The 23,508-nt window shown below is 43.6% G+C and overlaps 1 protein-coding gene across 6 annotated transcripts in view; it reads right to left on the bottom strand.

Moving 5' to 3' along the window:
* The window catches only part of KCNT2 (potassium sodium-activated channel subfamily T member 2), a 366,405-nt gene that overhangs the window by 222,816 nt on the left and 120,081 nt on the right, over positions 1-23,508 (bottom strand). For all 6 annotated transcript variants that reach the window (XR_008307289.1, XM_053250672.1, XM_053250674.1 and 3 more), the window contains exon 3: positions 3,804-3,883. Coding sequence is in view for 5 of the 6 variants with exons in the window: in XM_053250672.1 (XP_053106647.1) it covers positions 3,804-3,883 (80 nt within the window). In the remaining variant the exon portion in view is untranslated. The remainder of the gene's footprint in view (positions 1-3,803; positions 3,884-23,508) is intronic.

The following is a 23,508-nucleotide window of genomic DNA, read 5'->3' as shown; positions in this document are numbered from 1 at the left end:
AAGCCCAGTCCTCAAGGCTCCTCCCTCATGGACACAGGACTTGGGCCCTCCACCATCCCTCCCCAACTTTCCTGGGAGCTGCTTTTCAGAGCTGTTCCCAAGAAAGCTGGGCAGTGTGGAAAACCCATCTCCTGCAAGGGTGATCCTCTTTCACTGAAGATGCCCCCACAGAGATGGGTTTTTGCCCCCTACCTCCAAGGGACACATAAAATAACTCCCTAGCAAAGAAAAATAGACCTTGTTGCTTGGGTGCTTTTTAGAGATCAGGGAGAGATTGCTTTTCAAGCATCAGACTGGTTCAGAAAACTGTGCTGTTCTTTATTTGGGGGCGGAGGGACAACTCTGTTCACTTCAAAGTCTATCCCAGGCAAGTGGAAGATAGCACGTCGATCTTTAAATTAAAAGGAGGCCTAGCCACTTGGGCAGGGAAATATACTAGACCTGCATTTAGAGAGGATATTTCCTATGCCTCTGCTTTTCCATCACCACTTATCAATCCTAAAGACCAAGAGGGTTCACTTGAAATATAGCTTATACTTGGTCAGATGACAGTCTACCTTTGTACATGGACTAAGAGCAAGAAATCAGCTTTTACACTTTGGCTCCATATTAGCACAATTTTGTGTAGAAGAAGAATAAAAATAAAGCAAAATAAGTTCAAAATGTACCAGACCCAAAACTAGGAGAACCTTCCCTAGACTGTTTAAAAAAGGGGGGGGGGAGGTGTTCAAAATATCCAAGCCAAATTCCATCAATCTTGATGGAGAGTTCTGGGCACGGAAAAGGCATTGCCCTTTGGCCATAGTCAAGGCTACAGCCTTCTCTTGCAGATCAGGTGGCAACTCGGTCTTTCTAACCAATATAGACAGCTTCTCAGTCTCTGAAACAAGACAAATCCTATAGGAACTATATTTCCAGGTAAACAGATGTTTGATCACACAAAGTATTTGCTATGGCATGGAGTTAGTGGAGCCTACATAGGCTTGGGGAAAATATTATGTTTCCTGGAGCTTTCCCAGATGGCCAGCTTTAAGTTAAGCTGTTTTGAGCACCACACCAAAGTGCTACCTTTTTACTACTGGATAATGCCATTTGGCTGTATGAACAGCACTTTCTGTCATCATCCTGACACCGTGGTTCCCTCATATGAACTCCCAGTCTAAGTGTAGTCTTCAATCACCATTTGGAAAAGCTTTGGGTCTGTTAACCATAGAGACTAGGAGGATCCTTCAGGAATGAATGTCCCTTTTCTTTTCAATTCAAATCTCCACCCATCTGTTTTCAGCCCTATGGTTAGTGCTAAATCTACCCTGAATTGAACACTAACAATGTATTGCTTTAAATTAGGATGTTTTCCAGCTGACAATTTACTCCTGCTTCACTACCATTAGGGTTGGGGGAGGGGGGAGTTCAGATGAAGGAGGGATTTACAGCAGCTTCAATGTGATAACAGCAATGAGTTGTTCATACAGCCAGTGGACTTATTCAGCTTTTTTCATTATGACTGGCCCTTAATGTGCAATATAAGCATCTTTTAAAAGTTTATTAATTGTATTTATCATATTTTTATTTGTACTTTGGAAGAGTGTTGAAAACAGGGTTAGGGGTTTTATTTATAATATTTTTAATCATACTTTGGAAGAGTATTAAAAATAGTAGTGTGGAGAGAACCAAGAGGTGAAGGGTGAGATGGAGGTGGCTACCTGTCTGGGAGTGACTTTGGGGATTGCTGAATCAACCTGCTAACCCCTTCGAGTCCACTCCTGGGCAAATTTGCTTCCTGCACACTGCAGTCTGCTTCTGGTCCAGAGCTCTAACTCTAATACTGTCTCCCCTTGCTGATGTTCTAGTGCTTTAACAGCAGTGCACTAGAACAATAGGAAGGTCCAGCTATTGGCAAAATCCATAGTAGGTTTCAAGTGGGAGGAGGGGCAAGGTTATATGCCCAGTATACAGAAAATGCTGAGGGTTTGGGGTGGGGATAGGTAGGGAAGTGCATGGAACTGAACGGGTGTGGCTCAAGGGGATGGGGGGGGGTCTCACATTAAGGGGAAGGAAAGGTGCACTTACCTCTCCCCCCACTTCCTCCCCACTGGTGCTCAGTGTCGGTAAATGCCTTTGGGGCAGCGGTGTACCTCCCTGCCAACCCTTCCCCATCTTCGGCCGGAAGTGGCCAGAAGTACTGGGCATGCATGCACATGTCGCAAGTGCTCACACACATCAGGTGGGTGCACGTGCGATCGCAACGTGCGTGCGCAATGTGTGCACGCGCACCCGGTACTTCCAGCCGGCAAGTACCACCTGATACTTCCAGGGTGGCAGGAAGGTACACTGCTGCCCCAAAGTCTTTACTGAAATTGAGCGCCGGCGGGGGGTGCGAAGTGAGGGAAAGGGTAAGTGCATCCTCCCCCACCCTTAAAATGAGACACCCCCCCACCTTTGAACTTCGAATGCCTCCAGTGTTCCAACCTGTTCAGAGGCCCATAAAAGGGCCGCCTAACAGGTTCATGCAGATTCCTAGGGGTGGGAGTCAGGAAGCATGTTCACTTCCAGCGGGTTCTCCTTTTATGTATATATACCCCCATGATGTTTTTGTGCAAGAACACCAATACATCACAGTATCTCAGCAACATTTCCTTTCATAGAAGGGGAAAGTAGTAACAACAATTCTGTTGTGTCTGTAGTGGGGAGACAGAACATGTGTGGTGCCTGCTCTCCCATGAGCTATCTTTTTTTTTAGTGAGGTAGTGATGTTGTAGATCTGCCCATTGCTCTGGTGTTCTTGCACAAGAACACCATCGGAAAATTATTTTAAAAAATTTATCTAGGCAACAGTAAGAATGGAAAATGCTTCCGTTCCAACAAGAAACTCCCCACCCCCAGTGAGACTGCAAAACTAAGTTTGGATTTAGTGCTTAATTGCATTAGCTGGAGCTTCCTACTGATCTAGCATGCAGTTATTGTTGCACAAGAACACTGGGAAAATATGGTTTTTTAAAAAATAAAGAAGACGACAGAAAATTACATTTGGGCAGATCCGTAGGCACCATGCATGTGCATACACATGTACTACCTCATTGTCTTCACTACCTGGGCACAGGTGAATGCACCAATCAGACAACTTAACCTCTACAACTGTATTGGTTGTAGAGGCCAGAAATGGATGACATAGATAAGGGGAAACCTGCTGTGTGAATGAACCACAGGAAGAAAAACTGTAATGAACCATAATAAGAGGCAGCAATGGGTATGGCCCATACTGACTCCAATTTATGCTTGTACACGCTTCAAACCCTCTTTTTCTGATTTAAAACACTTCCTCTCACAGTAAATCCCCCAGTCTGGAAAACACCCAGGAGGTTTCTAGTGGGATTCAAACTTCAGTCCAAAGCTAATTATAGTTAGTATTTGTCTTAGTGCAGCCATAACATTAAACATAGTTAATAGGAACAAATGGTGGGGTGTGAGCATCCTGAGGGGTACTCCCTATCTCTTAGATTTGGAAATGTTATTTCTGCACAAGCCATAGCACTGAAACCTGAAAAGAGAAGAGAAGGGGGAATTTTTTGCATGCAAGGAGGGAAGAGGAAAGGTGCACATGAGCCCACAATTCCATTCCAATCAATCAGCCACAGTTAAGAGATCAGAAGCACTGATTCTACATTGGGCCATTTTCTTAATCTGCAGAAAGCCCTATATACACATCAGTCAGATCACTGACAACCTTCAGCTTTAAGATTCATTGTTGGTTAGAGAAAGTTGTATTATACACAGACTTAATTTAAAAAAAAAAGATTGCTTACTTGATCTTTGGTTTTTGATGAAAAATAACTTTAGCCTCTCTTTAAATGTATTTTCATTCATGTAGAATTCAACCTGTACCCTAAAAAACAACAAGTAAAGCATTACATTTAAGTCCTAGTATGATAGTATGTAATACAATATTTGCACATAGTTTCTTTTTGGCAAATTACACAACAATATACAGGTGGGCACTAAAAAAAAGGGGAAAGGAAAGAATCCAAGTGTCTTTGGACATTATGTTTCGGGGGGGGGGTCATCTGAGAAAATGATTCTGTGACTAGACATTTGAAAGTGCCAATTGGTTAGCTGCAAAACCCCATGCTCAATCAGAACAGTTTCCTGCAACATTAGCAGGCACTGAGTCTGACATTAGGAGTGTGGTTATCCTGATTACTGTGAACGGGCCTATCACCAGGAAAACGGCAGACAATTAAGCAACCTAACACCACAGCAGTAAGGAGGCTGCTCGCCGCACGTCCGTGGCGCGGCCCGTTTGTCCCGGCCCCCTTACCAGGGAGCACGTGGGACTGGGAGCCGATTTTGATTGGCTCCTGGGCACTTCCGGTTTAGACCGGAAGTGCCGAGCCTGCAGCGCACCTGCTTGACTCCTGCCCCTCAGCAAGCGGCACCCTGTACGTATGGCTGTGCAGCGTCGTCGGGGAGGTCGCTGGTGAGGTCAGATACCTGACCTTAGGTCAGCAAAGAAGGGCGCCTCCGCTGGAGAGCAGAGGGCCGGCCTGGAGCCAAGGTGCTATCGCCACAGTCTGTTAGGTGGGGGCGGCCACGGTGTGGCCAGCCTGGTAGGCACCGCACTGCAGTGGGGGGGATGTCTATGCAATCCCAGCCAATCAGCCTGTACCATAAACCTCAATAAAAATGACCGTTCCCTCCATAGCAATGTTTCCCTGTCTCCTTGGGGGGTCCGGGCACAAGGAGGCCGCTCGCCACACGTCCGCGGCGTGGTCCGTTTGTCCCGGCCCCCTTACCAGGGAGCACGTGGGACTGGGAGCCGATTTTGATTGGCTCCCGGGCACTTCCGGTTTAGACCGGAAGTGCCGAGCCCGCAGCGCGCCTGCGCGGGCTCAGTCTGCCTCTCGTAGTCAGACCCTCCCACCCATCCCTTGGATATAGACTGGGTGTTCGCTGGTCGCCTTTCGGGGCCGGGCAGGAATTTTTTGGGTATACACCTGATTGGCTCTTGGTGTGCTCCTTTTTTCGCCTGCCTCAGGCTATATCCGAGTTCCTAGGCAGCTAGGTAATTAGTTAAATAGGTTTCTTGTTGGTGGTTTGGCAGGTACAGTGCAGTGACGGGATGCTAATTGGGGGTGTGGCACCTTAGGTAAAATGTAAATCAAGGAGGAGGAGCTAATCCCTTGAGGCTTGACAGATCAGGGATGACGCTTGACTCCTGCCCCTCAGCAAGCAGCACCCTGTACGTATGGCTGTGCAGCGTCGTCAGGGAGGTCGCTGGGGTGGTTGGATACCTGACCTTAGGTCAGCAAAGAAGGGCGCCTCCGCTGGAGAGTGGAGGGCCGGCCTGGAGCCAAGGTGCTATCGCCACGGTCTGTTAGGTGGGGGCGGCCACAGCGTGGCCGGCCTGGTAGGCACCGCACTGCAGTGGGGGGGATGTCTATGCAATCCCAGCCAATCAGCCTGTACCATAAACCTCAATAAAAATGACCGTTCCCTCCATAGCAATGTCTCCGTGTCTCCTTGGGGGGTCCGGGCACAATGTTCCTTGCTGGCTGTAACTCTCTCCCTCTCCATTTTTGGAACATGGTCTTCTTCAAGTAATGGGAGGGGACAGAGAAACATGGAGGAGAAATTTAGACCTGGACACAGAAAGGCAGAGAACTAGGAGTTTTGATCTGTGAATTTAGCTAGTTTGGAAGAATCTAGCTAATCATGCAGAACTGCAAGGGAAGGTGAAGCTATCTGATGCAAGCCTGGCGGTCCTGCCTGCCTGCTGTAGGAGGATTTGCTTTTTTCTATATTCTGCTTATATATTTCTAAATAAAACAGGCACCACAGAGTCAGAACAAGTTTCCAGGGTTTCCTCATCCAAAGGAAACTGAGCCTTGTTGTAGCATTGCCCTTGGACCACTGCTCAAATAAGTGGGAAGTGTGTAAAACTACAGTGGTCCCTCTACTTACGAAATTAATCCGTTCCGAATGCACATTTGTAAGTCGAAAAGTTCGTAAGTCGAAAAGCGGTTTCCCATAGGAATGCATTGGGAACAGATTAATGCGTTCCGGAGCCTAGAAAAAAGACCCAGACCCCCAGTAAGGCTTGCAAACTGCACAGGAACATTTCTTTTCAAGAATAAACAGGCAGTAAACAGGCAGGCAAGTCAAGGAAACCGCATGTAAAATTCGTAAGTCAAGGAAACCCCATCTAAAAATTTGTAAGTCAAAAAACCCGCATCTAAAACCGGATCTAAAACTGCCGTTTGTAACTCGAAAAATACTTATGTCGAGTAATTCGTAAGTCGAGGGACCACTGTATAGTATTGCTCAACAGAAGACTGCATGTACAGTGAGGTAAACCATGTAGGTGGGGAACAGGATCAAAACAGCAAGCTCCACCCCAACCCCTGTGTGTTCACTAGCATCCATGTGCATACAGGGGACCTTGCAAAAAGCAAAGTTCTCAATCATGCATTCCCTTTGGATGTGTATAGTGACTGTACAGGAAGGTAGAGTGAAAGGACATGGATCTTGGGTGGGGCTCACCACCATAATCCCACTTCCCCTATACATGATAGTCATATGAAAAGCAGTTTGTATTTCTATTTCTGAGAAGCAACAGGACTTGAAAGTACAATTGCAACGAATATTCTCTTATGTTTCACAATGCACAACACATCCTGTGTAATAAATGGGGTAAATGCTGGGCTAATGCTGCATGGTAAATATCAGTGACAAAGCAATGGGAGCCCTGCATATTTGCAGCTTTATCCAAGGGCCAAACTATTTTAGGATTATCTCGCAGTTCCTACAAAATATATGGAGCCATCTGAAGACTTGATAGCCAAACAGAGAGGATGCATGTCTACAACCAAAGTGTTTTACAACAAAAGCCTCCTTAGGAAAACATTTCCCTGCAAAAATCTATTGTATAAATTCAGCCTTCATGAGGCTAATATAGCAGTACTTTAAATCCTCTCCTTGATGCCCTGTCACATTCAATACCGAGATTTAACATTGCAAGGAAAATTTTAGGTAGGTGAATAAAAGCATTCAAGTTCACACACATAGGTAATTTAACTTGAAAAGGAAACAGCGCTCCCATTTTATTCACATGGTTTGAGCCGCATACCTATATTTTCAGAAAGAAAATTGCAGCACTTCTGTGACATGAAAGAATAGCATGTTAACAGTAAGAGGTGATGTAATGCTAATGAGGGGAATGAGTGTGGGAGCTAATCAATTTCATATAAACTTCCATTACGTGTAGCTCTGATAGCCTAACAGTGCCATGTTTCCATTTCCCTTTCCTTAGCAACCACGGCTCCCAAGCAGATTGGCATTCCCTTGTGAATATTTCCATGACAAAAAGAGGTGAAAAAAACCAATTCATTACATTAATGTTCTTTCAAAGTTCAGCGACAACTTGTCAAGTACCCAGGTCTAAGCAACAGCCTAGCCCAGAAAAGCTGAAAAGGAGCAAAATACCCAGAGCAGAAAGTGCAAGTGGCAGGTATCAGGCAGAGGAACAGCTTGGACTGAGTCCTGACATTACCTTGGCAGCATGGGAGCTGGAGCAGGCCTGCTCCTTCCTTCACCAACAGGGAATGTGCGAAGCCTAGGACCAAGCAGTAGGTCCACACCAGGACTCCTACCCATACCAGTTGGAAAATGTGAACTGGTGCTGGAATAGACAGGAGCCACAGTGTGAGTTCCTCCCATGTGGTCCCAAACTTTTCATTTTATCCATGCTGGTGATGTGGGAAGAAGTACTTCTATGGCTCCCCCACCACCAAGCATGACAGACAAACTCAGTCTTAGTGGCTTCTCTGAACAAGACAATACATAGACCGAGGGCACGCAGCACATTGGAGCTATGTATTAGGCTGTGGCAATGACTCTCTAGGATTCCCAGCACCAAAAGACAGCAGATGCACAGGCCGAATCCCTGTCTGATATCTCACTAGGTCGCTGCTTTTATACCTACTACAGGCTCCAGTCCTGGCACTCCCTTACAGAGACACTCTAGCTCAGTAGTAGAGCACGTGTTTTACATTGTGAAACTGTTTTATTAAAACAACCTCTGTTTAAGATGAGAGCTAAGCTGCTTACTTTTCAGTTGTGGTCTAAAACTGTGGAAACTACAATATAAGATTCAGTCTTAACTTCTATGCAGTAGAAGTAGTAAAGATTTTGCTTATATTATGCTGGCCTTACAAGTCAGGTTCCATGTACCCACACTTTGCCTTGGTCTTTTCAGCTCAACAATAGGTTTTGAAGGGATACATCCTGGGAGAATTAAACATGTAGTTCTCCCAATTACTTGCCAGAGGTGCACCTAATGAACGTCTGCCTGATGCACCTCTACAAGTCATAGTGCTTCCTCAAAATGCCACCTGCTATACTAAATGTCCAAGCAGAAATTTAACAGGTGCAGCAGCTTTACCTATCAATTCTTCAGCAAACTTTCCCCCACTCTGCACTCCATTTGGACTGCAGAACTGCAAAGGCTTTTTTGGCCTTCAGGCAGAATGAAAGAAGGAGGAAAGAGAGTCATACGGCAGTTCTTCCTGGCTTTGTGCCCTGTTTTTCATTTATTTCCTGCCTGCTAATGCAAAACAAGAAGATGAAGTACATCACATGCTGACTCAGCACATTTGGACACATATCCTTCCCCAAATAGCAAAAATACAGGGTTCAAAAATGCAAGGCTGGAAAATAATGTGAACGTGCTCCTCCACTTATTGGGTTTAGCTCTAACTGAGGTAGCTGACTGCTGCTATTCTTGTTCAGTGGTCCCTTCTGCCTCTTCACTATTGGATAAAGACGCTATCTCAATTTGCTTTATTCTTGGTCAAAAGAAATGTTATTCTTCCAATGAGTTCCACAGTTTAACTGGCAAGCTAAATGGTAACGGATATTGAATCTGTTCCATTTTCAGACCTGCTATTAATATAAGAATGTTCAAGTTTGAAATCAGGTTCACCACATGATTCTGCCAAATGCCCAGAGGGACTTCACAACAATTAAATAGTAACCAGCTGAGCCAGGAGCAGAGCATCTACGCCTCTGCTGGCCTGCTTCTCCCCCCCCTCCCGCCCAGCCTACTTCTCTCCGCTCTCCATCCGAAACACTTCTCCCTCCTCCTGCCCACGGTTTCCGGCTGGCAGGCCAGCTGGAAAGCCAGCCCGCCACCTCCTCCCGCCCAACAATTTCCAGCGGCCAGGCTGGCCTGCCACCACCTGCTCCCACCAGCCGCCCATTGGTGGGAGCAGCCCGCTTCTTTGCCTGCCTGCCTGCCCGTGGTTTCTGGCTGGCGAGCTGGAAAGCTGGCCCACCACCTTCTCCTGCCCACCCACCAATTCCTGGCGGCTGGGCCGGCCCCCCCGCTGCCTACTCCCGGCGGCCAGCCCAGCAGCAGCCACATCCCTATTTTCTCCCCCATCCCGTTGCTAATCGGCAGCTGCTTGTGAACTCTCATGAGAGCTGCCACGCATGGGATTAGCGACGGGTACACCTAGGAGAAATAAATATATAGGTATTTCAGTTAAGGGGAGTAATATTCTCTTAATAAGCATTTGAGGAACAAAGATTTAGTTTTCACATCTCCTAAAATTGTACAAGAGAATGAAAAACACTGACATTCTGATTACACTAACAGTCCAATGGTTTTATCAAGTTGATAAAATCTTAAGAGTTGATCTTATCAGGTTTTGTGCAGTGGGATGAAGTTTATTAATTCAGTACAACAAATGCCGGAAAAGATTGGTACCTACAGCTAATGGGAAAAGACTGCTATTCTTAGAAGTTACTCCATGTTTTTACAGCATCTAAAATAAGTAAATTCCCTCTCCAAATCTTATTACACCCAGTATCTCCCACAGAGCCTACAATATAATGAATTTACATATGCAAAGTGATTCACTTCAGATGAAGGTATTAAGAGCCAAACATAACTAGACACTAGCCAAACAAAAATAAAAAGTGATGGCAATGTGAGTATGTGTAAAAACGTCAACCTTTCTTTAGTAAGGTTTCCAATGTGATCCAGAGATGAACTAATAGATACACTGTCAACACTTCACCCATCTATCAATATAACCTGCCACCAAAGTCTAGACCACACCCCACAAAAAGTTAGTACATTTGAAAACAGAATAATCCTGTTAAAATCCCCTTTTACATAAGTAATTGTGATTTCATATAACCATCCAAAAGGTATGACTTTAATACGATAGATAGATAGATAGATAGATAGATAGATAGATAGATAGATAGAGAGATAGATAGATATTCCCCAACCCAAAGTCAGCATAACATGACATAAACAAAACATCTCATAGCACAGGAAAATACAATTGGAAGAAGTAATTGAAATTGAAATACAATTGGAAGAAGTAATTGAAATATGTAAATTAATATCCACAGATAAATAATCAATAAACATTATAAAATTAATAAAGAAAAAAACTTTCTGCCATAACAATACTGCAATAGAACAAAATCTGGCCACCTTAAAGGTGACATCCAAAGTTCTATCCGCAAGAAGATAAGAGACATAAAAATCTCCAGAGCAGCCTGGGAAGGGTGTCAGAAGAGGAGTTAATAAGGAGCATCTTAAATCTCTATATAATGGACAGCGCAACAGAACATGTTGGATGGATTCGACTTCCCCCATACCACATGGGCATAATCTATCCTCTCTAGGGATCCCCAGAAACCTCCCCAAGAGCACCGCTGAAGGTAGCATGTCATGTCTTCCCCTAAAAAAAGCCCTCTGGTAGGTAGCATGTCATGCTCAAAGCAGTCAAATAGGCATCAGGGTCCCAGCTAGAACTGCTCAAAGCCAACCTCCTTTTAGTACAATCAGGGATTCGGGGGAGTTCTTGTTGAATTTCAGAGTCCAAGAGTCTTTGCTTTAGGATCTGCCTAGCCTGGTCATAACTTAACAAGACCAGGGAGTCCATAGACAGATCCAAGGGCACAGGGGCATATCTAGGGTGGGGCAGGCAGGGCACATGCCCCGGGCGCCACTTGAAGGAGGGCGCCATTTCTTTAAAAAAATTTTTTTTTTTAAATGGCCACCAAAAACAAAATGGCCACTGGACATGCTCAAATGGCCTCTGTGAGGCCCTAGTCCATGCCAGGCCTTTCAGGGGCCATTTGAGCAAGCGTGGTAGCCATTTTGTTTTCAGCGGCCATTTAAAAAAAATATATTATTTTTAAAAATGACCACCGCACATGCTCAAATGGTGCCTGTGAGGCCCTAGAGGACAGTGGGAGGAGGGGAAAACTTTGCAGACCCCACACAGCAGACCCCCCGAAGGGGCTACAGGTAATTTTTTTTTTAAATTAATATTATATAGGTCACTGTACACATATTCAGATTGGCACTATGTACAGAGAATCCGGGCTTGTAAATACTGCGCTGAAGTTTATGAGCTAAGATTGTATTCATTTGCTCTTACTTTGCTTCTTGTGATAAGTGAGTTAAATGTGATGTCTTAATAATATGGCTATTAATGGTGAGTTTGTCTTTGAATCAGAGTGAAATCCTTAGTATTAAGGCCCACTGGGAGTTTCTTGCTCTTTCTCTCATTTTAACTGTCTTTCTGAAATACTAGAATATATTCCAAGCAGTGACACAGTTTACTCTGCATATTGTTTAATTATTTTCAGAGTATCTGGGAAAAGTCAAATTCTTGATTTATTTTTAAAACTTATGTAATCGTGATGCTACAATGTACAGCAGAAAATTAGACAGGCACTTCTATTTAGTTTTTCCAAGTATACCTCCGCATAATATTTAGGTATTTCATGAGCCCCAGCATACTGAAATTTGTAGTTTTCCAGCATTTTCTTGGTCTGGCAACGTCCACTGCTAAATAGTTTTTGAAATATTAAAAGATTAACGAGCTTGACTTGTATTTTTGAGCTGATATTATGGTAAAGTTATCTGAAAGATGGGTGTCAGATGTTTGGACAGGGGGCGCAATTTCAGTGCTTGCCCTAGGCACTATTTTCCCTAGATACGCCTCTGCAAGGACACTATTTTGTCCTGAATAGCCCGGGCCCAACTTATGTAACATACAAGGCTCTGAACCCAGACATATTCTCTTACCTTGTAGACAAAGTTCTCTGTTTGATTGAGATGCAGGACATTTACACAGTGACTATCTAGAACTCTGGTCATCCGGCCACTCGTTTTTCTACAGGTAAAAATACCCTTCACAGCACAGTTCCCTTTTTACATACTTTTAGACTGTTTCGACTTAGAAGTTACAATACTTTAGACAGCTTAAATCATTAATAGTCTCCAACTTTTTAAAACATTATTAGCATCCAACATTGTAAAGCACTTTGAATGCCAATAAAAACACATTTATACCATCTTTTTAAAGGTTCTACTCTAGTACAAGGCAATGCTCTGTGCCTACTGTGATCCGGCACCCAGTAGAGCACTCTAGAACTCCATTAACTTCAGCACTGACAAGTATGTCATCACTGAGCACAGGACTGCAGCCCATAAATGTGGTGCAGCATACTTGGGGATCAGAGATATAAACCAAAAAGAAATCAGTTAAGGAGCAATCCCTCAGTGGACCCTTCCTCTGAAAAGAAGCTGGAAACTGAAGCGGAAACCGTTCTCTTTTTCCTTTTAAAATTGTGAACATTTTACAAGCTATAGTTTCAATCTATAGGTTATCTATGATTCTGCATTTTTAAATTGCACCACCAAGCTTACAAGTAGCAGAATTCAGGGTGCTGCCAGTCTCGGCTAGTAGAATTGCACCATCTGAAGAACAATCTTAACTGTTTCCATCAAATCCACAGCACAGCTTCATTCCAGAAATGAATCTTTTTCCATACAATATAGATTCAGTTTTAAATTCTAATGGCATTAATCTTAAGTGTTCTTTGTCAAGTCATCTTATTTACACTCATATTTTTCATACCAAAATATCTCATCTAATCCAATCTTAAAGTATTACCTTTTGCACCAAGCCTTCCCTTGTAAACAGAAAGCAACCTTGTTTAACTAAGTTTTATTCAGTAACTATTCCATTTTTTCTCCTTCCCCTTTCCTTTGTAATTCCAACCCCCCACACTCTCTAAAGGCTCCCCACAGGGACATACTTCTAATTAGCAAAATATAAAAGATTTCTTGATGAAATACAACAATCTCCCATTACTAGAAAACAAAAACCCAACAACCTACCGCAGTAGCCATCTTTGCAAGTGAGACAATCATGAGGCAGCTCAGGGAGGCTTTAAAGCTTGCCATTTTTTTGGCTTATTAGTTATTCTAACAATTCAGGAAGCTGGGCAGGTCACTCTGAAAGAGCATTTGGAGGTGGGTCTAATGATCTAAGAGTAAGGGCTCTACAGGCCAGTTGAGCTTACAGACCAGAGAGGGGAAGAAACTGCTGGAAGGAAGAGGGCTAGGTATCATTGCGTATAGAACAATACGGACTCTGTACTGAGCAGAGGAATAAAAATACTGTTCTGACTGCAAGTCAATCAGAGTGCCATGTACTCAGGTGTAGTGAACCTCAGCTCTCTGCTATGGAAGAACCCACACCATTTTGACATTGCTATGCAATGATCCTGGCAGCAACAGCCACCCACTAATGTTTTGTAGCACACAACAGATGGCAGCAAAAAATAGTCTTAGGCCAGCACTCCATGGTTTGGAGTTAGGCACTGCAGTGCTGGCATCAGACACTATGACATTAGAGAGCCTGATATTCCAGGTGCATGAGGGCTGTATGCCTCTCACACAGATGCTGGTGCAGAGAAGTGGAATTACAGAGTTTTGGCGTAGACCCAGGGAGAACAAACATGTCTTGCTTCCAAACTGGAAGAACTGTTACATGGAGCTCTTAATAAAAGGGAGGAATACAATCAGGCCAAAATCCAGTAGGAGAAAGCATTCTCCTCAAACTACACATCGGACCGTTCTCAGTGAGCTGGTGTCTACAGGGGCTCCATAGCTCCTTTTTCAAAAGTTATCAACCCTTGTCAAATATATTTCTGACCATATCAAGGAACCTGGATTTGGGGTCAGTTTGCCAGCTAGGTGAACCAGGTAGTTGCCTAGAGTGCCAAGCGGGGATGGGTGTCAATGGCCTCGTTCACATGCCACCCACACACCTCCCAGTGACAGGGCAGATGAGAGAATGAGAAGGAGCTTCCCATCAATGTTGCCTGCCCGCCCATCTGCCCATTTCTGCTGCCGGCACGTGCTATGCCAGGTGGCTGACCATGACTGTGACCTGCCCCGGGTGGCCGAGCAGGACCTCTGCTTTAGAGAAGAAAGGGGGAGTGGGGAAAGAAATATGTGGGATGGGAATATGTCAAGTTGTGTGTTGAAATGTTTCTGCTAATGCATATTTGCATAAATATACCTGTTTTATATTATTATATTCTTGTGAGTTCAGTTGCGGTTTCTGCCCTAAACAACCCATGTGTTAAAAATACTGTGTGCGTCACAGTGTGTGTGTGTTGGGGGTGGGGGGGGATGGTGCTTAATTTGCAGCGTGGGGGCCTCCAAAGGCCTTTAGGACCAGGCTCCAAAATTACCTAGGTGCACCTCTGTATAGATGCAGCTCCCACAAGCAACATGTAGCCGGCAGTCAGAACCAAAATAGTTTGACCCTACCTGGTGATAAGCTCCTGCACTAAAAATATTTTTATTAAAGTATTCAAGGCACTGAACAAAGAGTAAAGTTAGCTTTCACCAATTAACTATTTTTAATGGATTTCTGCTGGATGTTTTTGATTAGTTGATATTGTAATTATTACAGCAACACATAAAACCACAATATTTTTTTTATTTTTATTACTACTACTACTACTACTACTACTACTACTACATTTTTCATCACGCTCTTCCACCAAGGAGCCCAGAGTGGTGTATTACATACTGAAGTTTCTCCTCACAACAACCCTGTGAAGTAGGTTAGGCTGAGAGAGAAGTGACTGGCCCAGAGTCACCCAACAAGTATCATTGCTGAATGGAGATTTGAACTCGGGTCTTCCCGGTCCTAGTCCAGCATTATAACCACTACACCACACTGGCACCACATTGGCTAAACAATATGTTTAACAGCTTCAAGAACCCTGCGGACTAAGAACTGTGGGTAGGATTGCCACCTTGTAAGCCAGACATCAGATACATACGTAAGTCTCCTATTGTATAGGAAGAGGCAGCAGCCATGATGACTCCAGCTCATTCTTCATACTCTCTTCCCCCTCTCCCATACCTGGAATCCAGCTCATCATAGCAGGCAAGAGAAGAGATGAGAGAAGCGATAATTCATGACTGCCTTCAATCCTGATGCACTGTAAAGAATATATCAGGGGTGGCCTGAACCTCTCCATCTGTTCTTGGACTACAACTCCTATCATCCTCAGCCATCATGGCTGGAGGTGATGGGAGTTGTAGTCCAACAACAGCTGGGAAGCCTCAGGTTGGCCACCCTGGCATATATCCAGGGTCCAGACTGAGAAACTCCAGCCCCTAAAACGTGGCATATTTATTTAATAAATGAATGGCCAAAAAGCAGCGACTCTGAAGAGCACTTGTTTAAGAGCACCCCTGTCTGTCCCACAATAACCACAGAGATCTGTGCTCCTGAATTATAATCCCTGCTAAATGAGCAGAGGCAGCTTTTAAAGTGGTGACTCTCTCATAAAGTGCAGGGGGACAGCAACAGGCCCTATCCAACTCAACACAGCATCCCTCCAGTGGTTGTTGCTGGTGTCTACATTAGGTTTATCTTTTTCATTGTGAGCCCTTTTGAGACAGGAAACTACCTTAATTGTTTTTCTGTGTAAATCTTTTTGTTGAGAAGCAGTATATAAAAATGTTTCAAAAAAATGTTGGAAGTGTGGACATTCTGAAGGCACCTTTTTTCATATGTGGTGGACCTGTGGGAAGGCTAAAGCCTATTGGGATATATAATGAATTAAAGAAAATATTTAAAATCACATTTCCTAAGAAGCCAGAATCCTTCCTGCTGGGAATAACACAAGGTGTAATCTCTACAACTAATTTAACATTTTTAATGTATGCTTCTACGGCGGCCAGAATTATATATGCACAGAAATGGAAGAGTAATGAACTGCCTTCAAAAGAAGACTGGCTGATAAAATTTTTGGAATATGCGGAGATGGCAAAACTTACAGCACTAATAAGAGACCAAAACTTGGAATGTTTGAAAGAAGACTGGAAACCATTCTTGTTGTATCTAAAGAATTACTTTCCTACTATGGACTTTACAGCAGGGTTTGAAATTTAGCAAAAAACTGCAGGTTGGGTAGATTAGCTATGTTTGTAAAGGTTTGAATTTATGTTTTGAATTATTATTATAGCAAGGGTAAATTTTATAGTTGATGATTCACGAAGAGATGTGTGCAGGAAGTCCACCTTTTTGTGTGTATTTGCAATGAATGACAATATTACTACTGTTAAAATTAATAAAAATTGAATTTTGGGGAAAAAAGAGAAGCAGTATATAAATATATTCATAATACAGAACCATGCATAATACTAATAATCACATATAGCTGGAGAGGGGGCAACTTCTCTCCTTACTCTCCCTAAACGGCATCCCTGTCTTTGAGATTAGATAAGAACCACTAGAAATCATAAGGCAATATGGACAGGTATCTCTCCCAGTATTTCTATACACAACCGTCTTCTGTTGATTTTCTCAAGTGCTTAGTGGTTTATTTTCTGTCCATTAAGGCTGATTGTTAACAAGGAGTCAGCAGGCACTCTTTTCAATCTAGGATAACCCATCTTCCTGCAGCAAGGTTACATTCTCAGAATGCCCAGGGTTCTTTGCTCTTGGTCTGAATTCACACAAGGGATTCAATCAAAAGGTTGTTACTGATGTCAGCACTGAAGAGACGGACATTATGTTCTGAAAATGCTAAAACTAAAATTACTTAACCCTCACCTGGAAAATGGGGTCAAATTGACTAAGAGAAGTGGGGAAAGAATTGATAAACTTGATTTCAATCAGCTAGACAACATGCAATCGTATTCCTCAACCTTAACAAGGTCAATTGGCCTGTGGTATTTCATGTCTCACCCTGATGTTTGTGTGTGTGTGTGTGTGTGTGTGTGTGTGTGTGTTTTGGGTATATTCTGACAGTGTTGGGGTCATTTTGTATTCCATTGAAAGGGAAATTGAAACTGACCAGCATATGTTCTTAAATCATTTTTGTACATACAGGAATATCACTGTTATTGACTCCATTATTTTTTGCTGCTCTTCCATTTTTGTGCTGCCAACATGGTTTTTGGTTTGTTGGGGGGGGGGGGGTTGGCAGCTGGTATTATGCTCATGACAATTCCCCAGATTTATTATTTGTATGACTTACTTTGTGTAAGATTCAACTCCTACACCAGATAAAGTACATTTTTTTATTTGGGCAAGGGCTAAACATACAAGCCAGGATCAGGAGGGGAATATTCACATAATGCTACTATCAGATGCATATACCTGGTATTCCTCCCCTGCCCCCCACAAGTTTCTCTTATTTATTTATTCTTATTTCATTCATTATAGTTCTATAACACCCACTCCAATTATCTCTATGAAGGAAGGAAGGAAGGAAGGAAGGAAGGAAGGAAGGAAGGAAGGAAGGAAGGAAGGAAGGAAGGAAGGAAGGAAGGAAATTTTAAAATACAATTAAAACAGTTAACACAATTAAAACAATCGTAAGAACAGCCCTGTTGGATCAGGTCCAAGGCCTATCTAGTCCAGCATCCTGTTTCACACAGCAGCCCACCAGATGCTTCTGAGAAGCTCACAGGTAAAAGGTGAGGGCATGCCCTCTCTCCCCTGCCATTGGTATTTAGAGGCATATTGTCTCTGAGGCTGGAGGTGGCCTACATCCCTCAGAATAGTAGCCACTGAGATAGACCTGCCCTCCATGAATTTCTCTAAGCCCCTTTTAAAGCCATCTAAGCTAGTGGCCATCACCACATCCTGTGGCAGAGAGTTCCATAGATTAATTATGCACTGTGTGAAAAAGGACTTGCTTTTGTCGGCCCTAAATTACCTGGCCTTCAATTTAATGGGATGACCCCTGGATCTAGTGTTGTGAAAGAGGGTGAAAAAAAAGTCTCTGTCCACTCTCTCTACTCCATGCATAATTTTATACACTTCTATCATGTCTCCCCATAGTCGCTTCTTTTCCAAACTAAAGAGCCCTAGATGCTGTAGCCTTGCCTCATAAGGAAGGTGTTCCTGGCTAGGGGTGAACACGAGCTTGTTCAGTGCTTCCTTTTTCAAGCGATGAACCGGCTTGAATGCTGGCATTTGAGGCAGCTCGACAGGCAGGGAGGGGTACATTTAAGATGCAGGTAAGGAGATCCTTACCTGCTTGCCCCTGCCCCACCGCTTTCCCCCTGCTGGCACTCATTTTAAACACAGCCATGCGGGTCTGCAGCACTGCTTCATGCAGCTCTGTGGCGCTGTTTTTAAAACGAGCACCAATGGGAGGAAATCGGCAGGGCAGGGGTGAGCAGGTAAGGAGCTCCTTAACTGCATCTTTAAAAGGTACCCCTTCCTGCAAGGGAGTGCACAAACAACTCGTGCACATCCCTACTTCAGGCTCCTGATCATCTTGGTTGCCCACTTCTGCACCTTTTCCAGTTCTATAATGCCCTTCTTAAGATATGGGGACCAGAATTGTACACAGTACTCCAAATGTGGCCACACCAAAGATTTGTATAAGAGCATTATAATATTAGCATTTTTATTCTCAATCCCCTTTCTAATGGTCCCTAGCATGGATTTTGCATTTTTCACAGCTGCTGTGCACTGAGTCGAGACTTTCAACAAGCTGTCCACCACGATCCCAAGATCTCTCTCCTGGTCAGTCACTGACAGCTCATTCCCGATTCCAACACCACATTTCTGACCAAAAAGGTATGTCTTCAAGGCTCTTTTAAATGACTGACAGGGAGGTCAAACTCTGCAGGCAGTGCATTCCAAAGTTCAAGGGCAGCAACCAAGAAGGCCCAACACTGTTGCCACCAGACGAGCTGGTGGCTGTTACAGGTGAACTGCCCCAGATGAGCTAAACAAACAGTAGGCTTCATGCAGAAGGAGCTGCTCTCTAAGTACCCTGAGCCTAGGTCATGTAGGGATTTATAGGTAATTACCAGGACTTTGTATTTTGCCCAGAAATGTATCAGCAATCAGCACAATGTTCTTAGAACACGAGTAACATGGTCTCTTCTAGCTGTTCCAGATACCAGCCTGGATGCAAAATTCTGCACTCGCTAAAGTTTCTGGACTAGATACAGAGGTAGCCCTACCCAGAGCACGTAGTAGTCGTTGTCTAACCTAGCCTAGAGTTTGCTAGCATGTGCACTACTGTTCTGAGGTCACTCTCTTCCAGAAAGAGATGCAGCTGGAACACCAGCCTAAGCTGATAAAAAGCACTCCTGGTCATTGCCATTTCCTCACTCCGAGAAACCAGAGAGAGGCTTGGGTCCAGAAGTACTCCCAAACTGTGTCCCTGATCCTTTCTTACCTATTATGATCCTCAGTACCCACAGACCAGTCCTTAAATTTCTGAGTGTGTGTTTATTTTAGTTAGGGAATCATATGCAAAAGTATTTAGTAGTAGTGATGAGTGGGCTTCCCCAGCTTGTGTTTGATTGCATCAGAAATAAGCCAAGGTACTTTCCCCTTGTGAAATAGTTTTATTTTCGATCCAATCTGAATTTGGATTATCCTCTTCCCTCTACCCACCTATGCAGTCCCTTTCCTCTGCAAATTCACTTTACTTCATAGAATGCTGCAACATTTCTTCAAAGTCTTCATTTGAAAAACAGATTGTATGAAACTACAACTAATCATCATAGCTGCAATATTTCCTGGAGGAATTAGTTGAGTGAAATAGTTATTATGTTAATCTAGAGATACTCTCTTGCGAAATTTAAGTGCATTAAGAAATAATCATTCACAATAATTACTTCAATTACTGCCCCTACCCTGAAAAGGCAATGAGGATTTATCCCCACTCCCCTAGTTCCGACTAGAAACCATAATATGATTAGCACTCACTAGGAATGTGCACAGAAAGGGCTCAGATGTGCATGGAACGAGCTTCCATTCCAAGCTCGGAACAGAATACAAATCCCTGGAATGTTCTGCCAGTTGTTCCGACATAATGAGTTCAGAACTTTTCGAGTTCTCTGAATGTTCTGAGTACCATTTTGGAGGTATGTTTTTCCTTGCTGACGGGAGTTTGCATTGGCTTCTGACTGGCTTGCAGATTGCCTTCTGATTGGCACTCAGAATGCTCAGAACATTCCAACTCGGGACAGGATCATTCTGTTCTGAGCTCGAAACGGGCTCTTCATTTGAAGGGTGTTCTGTTTTTAGCTCAGAACATTTGAAACGCCCCGTTTCGAGTTGGAACATTCCAAGCTCGGAATGTTCTGCACATACCTAACACTCACTGTGAGAGTTACACCACTAAAAAACGTACAAAGTACTAATATACAAACTAGAACTGAATTTAGTATCTTACATAAAAATGTTCCTGGTGTCTGAGAACTCATCTGCCTGATCTCTCCTGAAATGTTTCATGATATAGACAGGAAATGTACTACCAGTGTCAAGGGGAATGGGAAGTTACATGACTAATTGGATAACTTATGGCCTTTCTCCTAGACCCTCCTCAAACCCATCCTCTTAGGAACAGCAGTAAGGAAATTTTCTCACAGTTAAGACTGCTTCAGCTTTAGGGAGGGGGTGAAGGGTCACCCCTGCTGTACAGAGACTATAGGACACAGGGCAAAAGAGGTGGTGGGATGACTTCAGTGAACTATAGGAGGGAACAGCAGCTCAGCTGTGGAGGCAACAGATGGCTGTGTCTTTCCAGATGATCCAAAGGGGAGAAACATGAGGCTAGACACACTGAAATCCAGCTGTGGCCCTAGGGTTTTGATGGGCCCTGGGCGAGAGGGCAATCTGGGGTGCCTTAAAGGTAAAAAAGGAAACCAGGTGATCTGGGGTCCCTTAAAGGTATAAAAGGAAACCAGGCATTTCACTTAACTCTATACATGAAGCTGCAATGAAAAAATGGAAAAAAGTATGACGTGGCTTTGAGGACTAGGCGGCTTTAGTCAGGAGGCACCATAAGACATTTTAAAAATATATTAATTTAAAGGAGAGACACTTCTTAGATTATGCTGTCAGGAACCCACCCAATACCCCTCTCAAATCCAGGGAGGTGATTTGTTTTTATATTGTTTTATAACAAATTAGTCTCCAGGTTCTGGGAATTTATTCAATTTGCTGCCTCCATATGATTACTTATTACTTGGCTCTCAGTACTCAACACCTTGGTTATGTAGCCTTGCAAGCACAGGATAGGCATATATGTTCAGTGTACAAATGAAATAAAACTTGAGGTGTAGAACAAAAACAAGAATAAGTTTATCGTCTACAACTGGTTGGAATAAAGATCTCTAAAAGGCAGGACACATAAACCTCTCTACAAAGTTGCTAAGTACGTCAGCTGTTTAACTCTCTCAGAGTGGTTTTTCTTCTTCTTGATAACATGTAACTTTTAAGAAGGTGATATAAATAGGACAGAGGAAAATAAAACTTGGTTTGCAGACTTAGTGGATCAACTCAGACCTTCCTGTCTGTCAACAGGAGGTTTCACTTCTGGGCACCTTTCACATTCAAGGTTTCTTTCCCAGGCTTAACACTCCCCCACTTTTAGAGCATTGACCCACTGTACTGCTGGTTCCGCAGTCTACACACATTCACTACTTGTCCCACATAAACTCCTGAACAATCTCTCTTGTTCAGATCACATAAACCAATCTCTCTGTTACGGTCTATCCAACCTCTCACTCCTAACAATAAGTTCCAACTCCCTCCAACTCCAGCTGTCTTCCCTAACTAACTGTCATTATTTAAATCCCTCCCCCTGAAACATTCCGTGCCTGGTTACTAAGGCAACACACACCTATGCACTCCCTCTCCAGCTCCTATATGTACATTCCATCACATATGCTAGAGACATGTTTAACATGCATTTTTAATACATGCAGCATGCATTTTAATATGGAATTACTGTTATTAAGGAAACTTCGCACTAATCTAAAATGCCCAGAATTCTGAAATATTTTAAATAACAAAATCCCATTGGTCATAAATCTCTGATAGCCTTAATTTACATTTTTATACATCCACCTTATGCATTCATGTCTTCTGGGGAAGTAGAAGTACTGTTAGCAGTAGCAGCATCAATGGCTCCTGCTCTGGGAATCAATGTCTCTGCTTGCTTATGCTTGTTCCCTTTCCTCCAAATGGCTGCCCTGTTGCACAAAAATGCCAGTGTGAACTAAAGGTCTCTGGGGCTTATAGTTCTTAACAGACCAGTCTCATAGGAAGACACATTACAAAATAAGAAATCAGGAAAAATACTTGGGGAAAGCTGGATTAAAAAAATTAACTTTTAACTTTTTCTTTCAAAAATAGGCAGTTAACTAGTTCATTCCCAAGACTGCCCGGTGAACACACATGGAGAGTGCCATCTGTGATGTTTCTTGAGTGGGATTCACATAATAGCATCACACCATCCCTGAGGTAGGATTGTCCCGGTGCATGCTTTGCTCTCTGCAGTGGTGGCCAGGCACAGATGGAAAGGGATTCCTCCACTTGGCTGGGGGCAGCTGCACATGCCCTGACTGGTATTTGGATGGAGCTGGCAGGAGGAAGAGTAAGAGGTGGTGGCAGTGCACCTGGCTCCCAGGGCTGGCAGCAGAGCACTGTGCTGTGCCATTGGGGCTGTCCTTGACTTGGGCAGCACCCTTTCCACTGGAGAAGGGTCTGAAGCATCTCCAGTGAGGACAGCAGACTGAGGCTGGTAGGCAGGCAAGGAGAACTTGGTGGCTGTTGGGGCACTTCCCTGTGGCATTGCTGCTGCTGGGCACCATGAAAGCCTCCTGGTGGGGAAGGGACACTTTGCACATGCTCAGAAGAATGCTGGGGTTGAACAGGAGTTGACATCTCTTGGGGACCAGGACTGAACTGGGACCAGTCTCTGCCAAAGAGAAAGAAGTGAGGCAAGGGGAAAGGGGCAGCGTCAGCAGTCTCCAGTACAGGGGGTGAAGCTGGTAAGTTGGAGGATATATTTAACATCCTAATATTAAATATATCCAATTTGCCAAATATATCCACTCCAATTTTCTCTGAATCTTGCATCCCCCTAAAGACCGCCCTGCATGGGAATACATTTTCTCTTGGCATCTACCAGAGAAAACACTATTAACCAATATTTCATGTATATCCACAGCAAATTATTTTATCCTCTATTTCAGAATGGGGAGTGGGATTTTCTGAATGCGAAACAAGTTGTAAGAAATAAAGTCTAAAACATTTTCATGAGGGGTCTTAGTTTTGTTCCTGTATTTGGTCCCTTCCCTTCTTTCCTCGCACAACTCGTGTATTAACAGGGTATAAG

Source organism: Hemicordylus capensis, chromosome 4 (genome assembly GCF_027244095.1).
Source record: "Hemicordylus capensis ecotype Gifberg chromosome 4, rHemCap1.1.pri, whole genome shotgun sequence".
In the NCBI taxonomy this organism is placed as follows: Eukaryota; Metazoa; Chordata; class Lepidosauria; order Squamata; family Cordylidae; genus Hemicordylus; species Hemicordylus capensis.
This window is presented reverse-complemented; position numbering and strand designations above follow the sequence as displayed.